We start from the raw sequence: 11,567 nt of genomic DNA on the forward strand, positions 1-11,567 counted from the left end.
TGACAAAGAAGCCAAAACTGTACTATGGAAAAACAAAAGCATCTTCAACAAATGATGCTGGCATAACTGGATGTCAACATGTAGAAGGCTACAAATAGATCCATATGATCCATATCTGTCACCGTGCACAAAACTTAAGTCCAAGTGGATCAAAGACCTCAAAATAAATACAGTTACTCTCAACCTGATAGAAGAGAAATTAGGAAGTAGTCCTGAACACATTGGCATGGGAGATCACTTCTTAAATAACACCAGTAACATAGACACTGAGAAAAAGAATCAATCAATGGGACCTCTTGAAACTGAGAAGTTTTTGTAGAGCAAAGGACATGGTCAACAAGACAAAGCGACAGCCTAGAGAGTGGGAAAACATCTTCTCCAATCCCACATCTGACAGAGGGCTGATATCCAGAATATATAAAGAACTCAAGAAATTAGACATCAAAATGCCCAACATTCCAATTAAGAAATGCGCTAGAGCTAAAAATAGAACTCTCAACATAGGAAGCTCAAATAGCTGAAAGACATATAAGGAATTGCTCAAATCCCTAATCATCAGGCAAATGCAAATCAAAATGACTCTGAGATACCACCTATCAGCTGTCAGAATGGCTAAGATCAAAAACACGATAGACAGCTTATGCTGGAGAATATATGGAGTAAGGGGAACTGTCCTCCACCGTTGGTGGGAATGCAAGCTTGCAGAGCCACTTTGGAAAACAATATGGCACTTTCTTAGAAAATTGGGAATCAATTTCCCCCAAGACCCAGCTATACCACTCTTGGGCATATACCCAAGGAATACTCAATCATACCACAACGGCACATGCTCAGCTATGTTTATAGCAGCAATGTTTGTAATAGCCAGAATGTGGAAACAACCTAGATGCCGTTCAACTGAAGAATGGATAAATAAAATGTGGTACATATACACAATGGAGTACTACTCAGCAGAGAAAAACAATGACATCATGAGGTTTGCAGGCAAATGGATGGATCTAGAAAAAAATCATCCTGAGTGAAGTAACCCAGACTCAGAAAGACAAACATTGTATGTACTAACTCCTAGGAGGATACTAGATGTAAAACAAAGGACGACTAGACTGCTACTCACAACTCATGGGAGGCTCCTTCGAAAACAGAACCCCAAGAAAGATACATGGGTCGCCCAATGACAGAGAAATGGATGAGATCTACATGAGCAAACTGAACATGGGGGTGTAATGAAGGGCAAAGTTCAAGGGAAAGAGAGCTTAGGGGATCAGGAGATCCCATCTGTATCAAGTACAGAGTGGGGAGAACAAGAAAAAGAGACCATGATAAATGAAAACCCCATGGGAATAGGAAGAAGCAAAGTGCTAGAGCGGTCTCCAGAAATCCACAAAGATACCTTCACAATAGACTACCGGCAATGGTTGAGAGAAAGCCCGAATGGACCTACTCTGGTGATAGGATGGCCAAACACCCTAAGTGTCGTGCTAAAAATCTCATCCAATGACTGATGGAAGCAGATTCAGAGATCCATGGCCATGCCCCAGGTGGAGGTCCAGGAATCCAATCAGAGAGAAAGAGGAGGGATTGTATGAGTGAGAATTGTTGAGACCAAGATTAGAAAAAGCACAGGGACAAAGAGCCAAACTAGTGGAAACACATGAACTATGAACCAATAGCTGAGGATCCCCCAACTGGTTCAGGCCCTCTAGAAAATTGAGACAGTTGTTTAGCTTGAACTGATTGGGAGGCCCCCAGGCAGTGGGACTGGGACCTGTCCTCAGTGCATGAGCTGGCTGTTTGGAACCTGGGGCCTATGCAGGGACACTATGTTCAGTCTGGTAGGAGGGAACTAGACCTGCCTGGACTGAATCTACCAGGTGGAGCTGAATCCAGAGAGGTGTCCTTGCCCTGGAGGAGATGGGAATGGGGGTGGGCTAGGCGTACAATGGGGGTGGGGCAGAAGGGAGGACAGAGGAATCTGTGGCTGATATGTAAAATTAAATCAAATTATAAAATTAAAAAATAAATAAACATGTCAATTTTTTTAAAAAACAGTTTGCAAAACTATTCAGTACATTTTCTGTAATTTAAGATTTTAAAGTTTATTGTGTGTGGTTAAAGATCTATAAAATCTACAAGAAAATGGTTAACTTAAAAATTTATTACAAAAAGGCTTAATAATTAAATATATGTGTGTGAGTATCCTTAATTTACTACAATATATTCAGCACTTGTTAAAAAGACAGGATTAAAAAAAAAGATAACAGCCATGTAATTTCACCATCATCTTGGTCAAGATGTTTTCTAACAAGAGACTTAAAGATGCATTTTATTGTGCTAAAAACATCTCTTTCTTTTACATATACAAAATTTCAGCCCTCTGGGAAAAGGTGTTCAAGTGTTTGATTTTGTATTTTTTGAGTCCTCAAGCTTTTACTATGAGTCAAAGGCATGAGTCTACTACATTTTTTACATTTCAGATTTCTGTACATATTAGAAACAACATTAATAGTAATGTATCTAAAATTTTATCTGTTGTAAATTTTAAAAATCCATATAAGCTATAAAAAGACACAACTTGGATCCACATGTCACACATCAAATGGACTCCAGATAGGTACTCCTCTCAATCAATAGCCTATGCTTCCCTACCTGCTGCTTATTACTGAGGAGAAAGTTCACATCTAAGATCCTCCTTTAAATTTCCAAACTTTAACTTCTGTCCCCAGTCTACATCTGTACCACCAGATTTCCACCCAGCCAACAGACATCAGGAGTGGGCTGCAGACAACAAACTGCTTCAAAGGCCATGAGCCTTGGACTTGCTGAAAGCTTATGTGAACCAGTCCAGCCAATGTAATTTCTCCTTGTCTCCACAGCAAACCAGATGCTTCTGATGAATGCTGTCCACTTCCTGAACGCCTAACATTGGCCTTTGATTTGCTTTACAGCCTTCAGTGTTCCTGACAAGAACATCCTAATATCAGCTGAGAAGCAGTTACAGAAGAGAGTTTAGTTCCTCACCCTTTATCCTCAACCAAAGGCTGGAATTCTGGTCTAAAGGAAACTGTTTTCCCTCTATCAAAAAGCTTTAAAAATAACAGGTATGCAACTAGCCCAGGACCTGGTACCACTGCCTAGATGCCCTCAAACAGATCAAGCCAATCGACTGTCTCACCTATTCAGAGGACCTGATCCAGTTGGGGGCCCCTCAGCCTTTGGTTCATAGTTAATGTGTTTCCATTCATTCGGTTATTTGTCCCTATGCTTTATCCAACCTTGGTTTCAACAATTCTCACTCATATAAACCCTCCTCTTTCTCACTAATTAGACTCCCAGCGCTCCACCTGGGGCCTAGCCGTGGATGTCTGCATCCAGATTCCTCAGTCCTTGGATGGGGTTTATGGCACAACTATTAGGGTGTTTGGCCATCCCTTCACCAGAGTAGGTCAGTGCCGGCTGTCTCTCGACCATTGCCAGCAGTCTTTTGTGGGGGTATCTTTGTGGATTTCTGTGGGCCTCTTTAGCTCTTTGTTTCTTCCTTTTCTCATGTGGTCTTCATTTACCATGGTCTCCTATTCCTTGTTCTCCCTCTCTTTTCTTGATCCAGCTAGGATCTCCCGCTCTCTTTCCCTCGACCCTCATGCTTCATTGCTCCCACTCATGTCCAGGCTGTTCATGTAGATCTCATCCATTTCTCTGTGTCTTTCTTGGGGTCCCATTTTCCAGGTAGCCTCACTGGTGATGTGAGTAGCAGTCCAGTCATGCAGGGACGATTAGCTCAATCTAGGAGGAGGGGACTGGATCTGCCTGGACTGAGTCTATCAGGTCGATCCCAGTCCTCGGGGGAGACCTTGATCTGGAGGCGGTGGGAATGGGGGGTGGGCTGGGGGGAAGGGAAAGGGGGGCAGGAAGGGAGAGATTAAAGGAATCTGTGGCTGTTATGTAGAGCTGAATAGTATTTTAAAATAAAAAAAAATAACAGGTATCCATCACAGAGTCAGATATTTGACTCATGAAACTACTCAAGGGGGCAATGTAATGGTTATCATTACATTGAAAGTTTAGACTTACTATGCTTGAGAGACCCATACCAAAAATGCCTCCAACATGCAAGCTCCTAGCTTGTACAAGCTGTGTCCTAGCAGCTCCTTCTTCCCCCGTTTGTCCAAGACATTGAAGACTGTTCTTAAACTGACTGATCCTGTAAAATCTGCTGTTCTAGCAAGACAATAGCTCATAGGACTAACTACTATTTCTGTTTTTTAATCCAACTTGCTTACTCTGCTCAATGACCGGGACAACTGCAAGACATATATGTTAAAATAAGAACATGCTTACATGTAGACAGAATACATGTAATCTTGTGGTTTTGACTTTATATGCCTTGGATTAATATGACCAGGGGCTGCAACTTGGGAGTGATCTCAGTTGTAGTCTTGGTGTCATGAGCATCTGGCACAAGTTCTTATTTAATACAGCCTGTGCTAATTTAAATTTATTCATGGTCACAGTGAATCTCTGAGTGACTCCAGACCTACAACATTTTGTTCTATTCTAACATGTTGGTTTTTTTGTTTTATGTATGTGTGTATGTATATATGCATGTATGTATTTATTTATTTTGAGTTTTTCAAGACAGGGTTTCTTTGTGTAGTCCTGGTGCTCTTGGAACTCACACTGTAGACCAGGCTGGCCTTGAACTCATACAGATCTGCCTGCTTCTGCCTCTTGAGGGCTGGGATTAAAGGCATGTACCACAACAGCTTGGCTATTGTTTATTTTATTATTATTCCTTAAAAGCCTGTATGTTTTCAACACACACACACACACACACACACACACACACACACACACACACACACAAAATCTTTATTCCTTGTGTGCTGTGGGACGGTCTGTATGTCAAATTGCTCTGATTGGTCAATAAATAAAACACTGGTTGGCCAGTGGCCAGGCAGGAAGTAGGTGGGACAAGGAGAGAGGGGAATTCTGGGAAGCGGAAGGCTGAGGCGGAGAGACACTGCAGCCGCCACCATGACCAGCAGCATGTGAAGATGCCGGTAAGCCACCAGCCACGTGGCAAGGTATAGATTTATGGAAATGGATTAATTTAAGCTATAAGCACAGTTAGCAAGAAGCCTGCCACGGCCATACAGTTTGTAAGCAATATAAGTCTCTGTGTTTACTTGGTTGGGTCTGAGCGGCTGTGGGACTGGCGAGTGACAGAGATTTGTCCTGACTGTGGGCAAGGCAGGAAAACTCTAGCTACACTTGTGAATTTCACATCATGCACCCCAAATCTGTTCATTTCCCAGTCCTCCATATCCTCCCTTCACCCTTGCATCATTCCTCCCCCATAATAAAATAAAAAAACCAAACTAAACCAACCACCCAACTAACCAACCAACCAAGCAAACACAAAATCCCACTTCACTCCTCTGTCTCTCCTGCCTATTCAACATCTATTTTCATTAAAAGAAAAAAGAAAGAATTGCTGTGACCCCTCCCCAAATAAAAAGTAATCACCACCATCAATACTATCTATGCCCACCTTCTCCTTAGATTCCTTATTTGTAGGGTTACTATTGAATCCCTTGTTCAAAGGATCAAGTGAGCCTGAGTCAAGAAGGCTTAAGTGATCCACTGTTTCACAACTAACATGTGTAGGGAATAGTCATCTGTGCAAGTAATACTCATGACTTAGAAATGTCACCCCCAAAAAACAGAAGTTGAAATTTTGTTTAAAAGGCATTTCCTGAAGAGTGTACATCTATATACTACAAAACCCCAGAAAGCATATGAAATTAAATAACTTGGAAATTCATGATTTTATTGTTAACATGAGTGCTGAATTTTAGTTAAGCTGTATATTGAGTACATGTATCACCAGATTTCCCTTTAGCTCATGAACAAAAATTGCACTCTAGGGATAGGAGTCCCTATCCCTAAGGATAAGGACCTTTTCAGTACGAGGAGGTATGCTCTGTAATACTACAGACCTCTCACTCTTCCTCTCTTCTGCTCTCCGATGGACAAACCATGTCTGAAATCAGAGGAAGACAGGATTGGATTTAGCATTGGCTTTCACCCCAGAGCCAGGAGATAAAAACCCACTTTAAGACATATAACACTGACTTTCTATTCATATCATAAAAGCAAATATCAGCTGTGTGTCAACTTCTGCAATACGCCATGATTCTGTCTTTTTCCAGCAGTATAAACACTTCAGTGGTTTCTTTTTTATTGTATGGAAAGCTTAGCTTACGACTTGTTCCTTGATGTTAATTCAATGTATGGTAACTGGGTAAAGGAAAGTCTTCATTCTGACATTTGACCATCAGCTGTAGAGTACCCTCCCCACTAGTGATACATTCCGCTTGTTTGGGCGGAGATTGTAGATCACTGCTGTGGATATTGTTCTATATAAATAAAACACTGGTGGCCAGTGACGAGGCAGGAAGTAGGTGGGACAAGGAGAGAGGAGAATTCTGGGAAGCGGAAGGCTGAGGGGAGAGACACTGCAGCCACCGCCAGGACAAGCAGCATGTGAAGACGCTGGGAAGCCACCAGCCACGTGGCAAGGTACAGATTTATAAAAATGGGTTAATATAAGATAAAAGAACAGTTAGCAGGAAGCCTGCCACGGCCATACAGTTTATAAGTGATATAAGCGTCTGAGTGATTATTTTATACGTGGGTTGTGGGACTGCGGGGCTTGGGGAACCTGGAGAGAAGCCCTCCAGCAACAGATCACCAAATGTCAGCACATTTTAAAGGCGTATGGAGGGGAACAGCTTTCTGTTTGTAAAAGCAGTCTTCAGTATGAAGTAGATAATCAACAGAAACAAGCATGGGATATTTTTAGAAAGAAAATAGCATTCAAAGGTGCCAATGGGATTGTTGGTTCTTGAAATTTCAGGAGAGCGAAAAGGTTGTAGGCAGAGAGGGCCTGGACAATGGTTTGACATTGCAGTCTCCAGTGTTTGTGAAAGTTGACTAACTTAACCTAAATGACATACAGGACAATGAAACCTTTGCCATCTCCAGGAGTTCAGCAGAAAAGGTAACTTCCACCCATGGTTAATCTGAACAGTATGTTCTTTCTTGCTATAAAATGTTCTCCACGAGCAGGACGAAGCATAATATCTCTGCTTCAGCTATATTTCCAGAATCCTGTCCAGCACAGAGGGCACACTAGGTCCTGCTGCATCACCAGGACATCTAAACCCCACCTTTCTTCAAAAGGTAAAAAGTAAGATGGTCCACAACAGTGTGGGGAAAGTAGTCATAAATCAGCTCTTCCTAAATATGGTCTAGCTATGGAAATACAGTCACAGTTACCTGTGACATGTCACCATCCTCTCAGGCTCCTAGTGAATGAGGGGCCATTGTATTGGGAAGTTCTCAAACTGCACATTTGTGACTCCATGTACTTTCTCTCCCTGCCTATTATGTGGATTTATAATCTAAAGAAGACCAACCAAAGGACCAGAAGCCCTACTACCATCCTGATGCCTCCATGAACTCAAATAAAGCCCCGGTGGCTGACTCATGTGGGCTCACATTAAGTCAGAGTTCCCCGTTTGATTCCTAAAGCCTACCTATTACGTCTGTAAGAGGAAAGGGGAAATCAGAAATAAGGGTTCTGAAGAGTCACACTCAAGATTCTGCAAACAGGAGACCGTGGGTGTTTTCTCTTGTGCCTTGTGTCCACCTTCTCTCAGTAGCTGCAGTGCACCAGTCTCTAGAGCTGCAGTTCACCATCTCTAGAGCTGCAGTGTAACATCCTCTCTAGAGCCGCAGTGCATCCTCCTCTCTAGAGCTGAAGTGCATCATCCTCTCTAGAGCTGTACTGCATCATCCCCTCTAGAGCTGAAGTGCACCAGTCTCAAGCTTCAGTGCCTCATCCTCTCAAGAGGTGCAGTGCATCATCCTCTCTAGAGCTGCACTGCATCATCCCCTCTAGAGATGCAGTGCACCATCCTCTCTAGAGCTGCAGTGCACCATCCTCTCTAGAGCGGCAGTACATCATCCTCTCTAGAGCTGCACTTCATCATCCTCTCTAGAGCTGCACTGCATCATCCCCTCTAGAGCTGCAGTGCACCATCCTCTCTAGAGCTGCAGTGCACCATCTCAAGAGCTGCAGTGCATCTTCCTCTCTACAGCTGCAGTGCACCAGTCTGTAGAGCTGTAGTGCCTCATCCTCTCAAGAGCTGCAGTGCAACAACTTCTCTAGAGCTGCAATGCACCATCTTCTCTAGAGCTGCAATGTATCAACCTCTCTGGAGATGCAGCGCATCAACCTCTCTTGCAAAAAATAATGAGGCTACAATCGACAACCCAAGAGAAGTCAGGTAAAGAGGAGGTCCCAAAGAGGGACATGCATGGATCACCTCAAAAAGAGAAAACAAATATGATCTCTGTAAACTGGGTAGGGGTTTGAATGGATGGGATGGGAGATAAGAGCATGAGGGATCTGGATGTCCAAGCTGGAGTAGGAATGGAAAGGGAGCACAATGAAAGAGATATCTTGAGAGAGCCATTATGGGTTTAGGGAGAAACCTGGTGCTAGGGAAATCCCCAAAAACCCAATGCCTTGTTCAGCCTTGATGCATTGAGGAGGGACTTGGTCCTGCCCCAAATGAATGTGCCAGGTTTGTTGACTCACAATGGAGACCTTACCACCTATGAGGAGTGGATGTGGGAGTTTGGGGAGGAAGTGGGGATGAGAGCAGGAGATGGGGAAGGAGGGGGAAACTGTGGTTGGTATGTAAAATGAAAAAATTCTTAAATAAAAGAAATGCCTAGGACAAGGCTTCTGAAGACATGAGGAAGGCTATAGATTGACTGTTCAATGTCTTTGCTTGGATTTACTGACCTTCACTTTGACTTCAGGAATATTCAAAGCTTGTGCAAGTTCTTTTCTGTGGAAAGAAAACCACAAATGTTTAGCAGGCAATGTTTCACATGAACTGCAAAGTCATAAATGATATCTATGCTTTTTTAATATTGCTGTGCTCCCTCACACCCCCATTTAACTTTCTTTCTCAGAACTAGTCTTGCTTTTCCAATGATTTCACCTCTTATAAAAGTTTCTAAACAATAAAGATTTTAATTTTAACACACTATTAAAATTTAAATATAAATGCCAAAGTATGCAGTGAGCAAATTGTACTAAATTAAAAAACAGCACCAGGGGAAGGGAAAGGGAAACCGAAAGGAATTGATGGATAGGTACACAGTCCCTGAAAAGATGACCAGGCTACTGGTGAGGAGGTCACCCAACAAAGTGTAAATCCTTAACACTGGTGAACTTTACACTAGTGAGTATTTTGGCACACTGTACTCATGTTTCTATATTTTACAGAAATTAAAATATGACAGGAATCTCATGGTGTTGACTATGTACACTTGTTTCGGCTCAACACTACGAGCTAATACTGACTTTTACACCTACACGAGGTACCCTCCTGTACCCACCACTGAGGGAGAAGACAGCAGTGGCTTTGGGTGGGATGATAGGAAACCATGGCCTGGAAGAACAAAAGGACATCTCAACCTGAGACAACAGGGTGGTTGGGGATAGCTCCTGGTGGCAGACACATACCTGGCAAGCGCATGTGGGTACTGGGTTTCTTTGAACATTTTTTCCATTTCCTCCACCTGCCACAATGTGAACTGCAATGTGGTTCGCCGATGCTTTCGTGAGGAACGGCGCCTTGGAATCTTAATCACAGGCTCGGTTGCGGGCCTTGGCTCCTCCTGGTGATGCTCTGACGAAGAGGAGTTCGGGTCCCTACTATTCTCCTCAGAGTTGTTTTGGCCCTCACGGAACTGGCGGCTTCCGTTATTTAGTTCAAATATGCAGCAGGTGTCTCCTCCACTAGGGTTGCCACCCACCATCGCCAAGGCAGCCTCTAAGGTGGGGACCTCAGCTATCTCCTCACCAGTATCATTCTTGCTGGCCATGACTAGTAGTGGGCCGAAGCCACAGAGAGAAGTGGGGCCCCAGGAATGCCCACACTCAAGGCCTATTGTTCAGTCAGTCTCAACTACTGATCGGTCATCAAGGGAAGGCCTGAGGAAAGGGTGACGTCAATGCGTCCTTCTGCGCATGCTCCACACTTCTCCACATTCCTCCAGGTTGACCTCAACAAGCTCCTCTGCAGATGGGCGCCATAGGCTTTTCCCTCCCTGACTGACTGCTCTGGGCTTTATGACCTCTTGGGGAGGTAGGTGGTATTTGCTTTGGTGCACAAATGGTGGGTTTGGCACAAAGATGAGGAACTGAGGCAGCCACTGTGAACAGGCTTGTGAAAGGTCCTGGGAAGTTAAACCTTGCTTCCAGGGCATACATGTAGAATGAGTTTTAGCCTGCATGCACACTGCCTGTGCCTCCTAGGTTGTAAAGATGACACTGAAGGATGAATTGTGTAGCATTGCAAGATAATTGGGGAAGAGAGTATAGGAGAAAGGTGGGAACACACACAGATCACAGGACCCTTGCGTGAACATGTAGAAAATTTCTGTGGACCTCACCCTCCACCTACCACTGCTGTTCAGAGAATGGGCTTAGAACTAAGTGGATATGATCAAAATAGAGCATAATAGTTCAAGAGTGTCTGTTAGTACACTGAATGCTGGCTAGCCATTCTTCTTCATGCTCAACATCAAGATCTTGGAACTGGGTTTGAATATAATTCTAGTTAATGGCACTGTCGAAAACCAAACAAAAGACAATTTGTCCTCTCAAAAGACAAATGATCTGCTTAAGAAATAATTACCTCCGATTATAATAGCTTCATAATATCTGTTAAATTCCCCTTGTAATATTTGCCTCAGTTCTTATCACTGAGGATGTCGATGCAGTCCCTTAATCTGAGTCTCTAATATCCTTATCTTTGTCTTTTGATTAGTCTGCCTACTCATACTTTTCAAAGAACCAACTTCTAGTTACATTGATTCTTTATTGTTATTTTTGTTTCCATTTAAATAATTCCTGTGTTGATCTTGATTTCTTTTCATCTCCTGATTTGGGGTTTGGCTTATGCTTCATTTTCCAGGGCTCTCCTATGTATCATTTATTTGCACTCTCTGTCTTTTTTGTTGTTGTGTTTTGGAACAGGGTTTCTCTGTGTAACAGTCCTGGCTGTCTGGGAAGTCACTTTGTAGACCTGGCTGACCACAAACTCACAGAGATCGCTCTGCCTCTGCCTCCTGGGTGTTGGGATTAAAAGAGTGTGCCACCACCTCCGTAGTTTCATTCCATTGTGATCAGGTAAAGAATTGTTTTTCTGTATTTGTTCAGACATGCTTTGTCTCAGAATATGTGATCTATTTTGGAGAAAGTTCCATGGGAAAAATGTGTATTCTGCAGAGTTTGGATGGAATAGTCTATAGATGTCTGTTAAGGCAAAATAAAACTTTAAAATGTAATCTGAACTTTTCAGTAAATGAAGACAAGAAGAACAGCTGCCAGGAGCCAGAGTCCTCTCTGTACCAGCTTGTTCCCTATGAAAGGACTTGAAGCCACACAAGGTGCTTACCCTTCTTCAGCACTGGATTGTGAT

The 11,567-nt window shown here is 43.1% G+C and overlaps 1 protein-coding gene across 1 annotated transcript; it reads right to left on the reverse strand.

Annotated features, from left to right (window-relative positions):
* Nucleotides 1–5,806: 5,806 nt before the first annotated feature.
* On the reverse strand, nucleotides 5,807–10,048 carry LOC143266841 (homeobox protein Rhox13-like). The gene is made up of 3 exons (XM_076561591.1): nucleotides 9,605–10,048; nucleotides 8,876–8,921; nucleotides 5,807–6,040 (listed from the first exon to the last, which is right to left on the reverse strand). The coding sequence occupies exons 1-3, from the start codon at nucleotides 9,964–9,966 to the stop codon at nucleotides 5,921–5,923; spliced, it is 528 nt and encodes a 175-aa protein (XP_076417706.1). The 5' UTR covers nucleotides 9,967–10,048; the 3' UTR covers nucleotides 5,807–5,920.
* Between the last annotated feature and the right edge of the window lie 1,519 nt (nucleotides 10,049–11,567).

The sequence above is a fragment of the Peromyscus maniculatus genome, chromosome X (assembly GCF_049852395.1).
Source record: "Peromyscus maniculatus bairdii isolate BWxNUB_F1_BW_parent chromosome X, HU_Pman_BW_mat_3.1, whole genome shotgun sequence".
NCBI classification, from domain to species: domain Eukaryota; kingdom Metazoa; phylum Chordata; class Mammalia; order Rodentia; family Cricetidae; genus Peromyscus; species Peromyscus maniculatus.

Bases quoted from the DNA above. Each gene is read 5' to 3' on its own strand.
- LOC143266841 (XM_076561591.1), bottom strand. From the start codon at position 9,966: ATGGCCAGCAAGAATGATACTGGTGAGGAGATAGCTGAGGTCCCCACC. The intron at 8,922-9,604 runs GTATGTGTCTGC...TTCTTTCCACAG, and splicing joins TACCCACATGCGCTTGCCAG to AAAAGAACTTGCACAAGCTT. The intron at 6,041-8,875 runs GTCAGTAAATCC...CTCTGATTTCAG, and splicing joins TTCCTGAAGTCAAAGTGAAG to ACATGGTTTGTCCATCGGAG.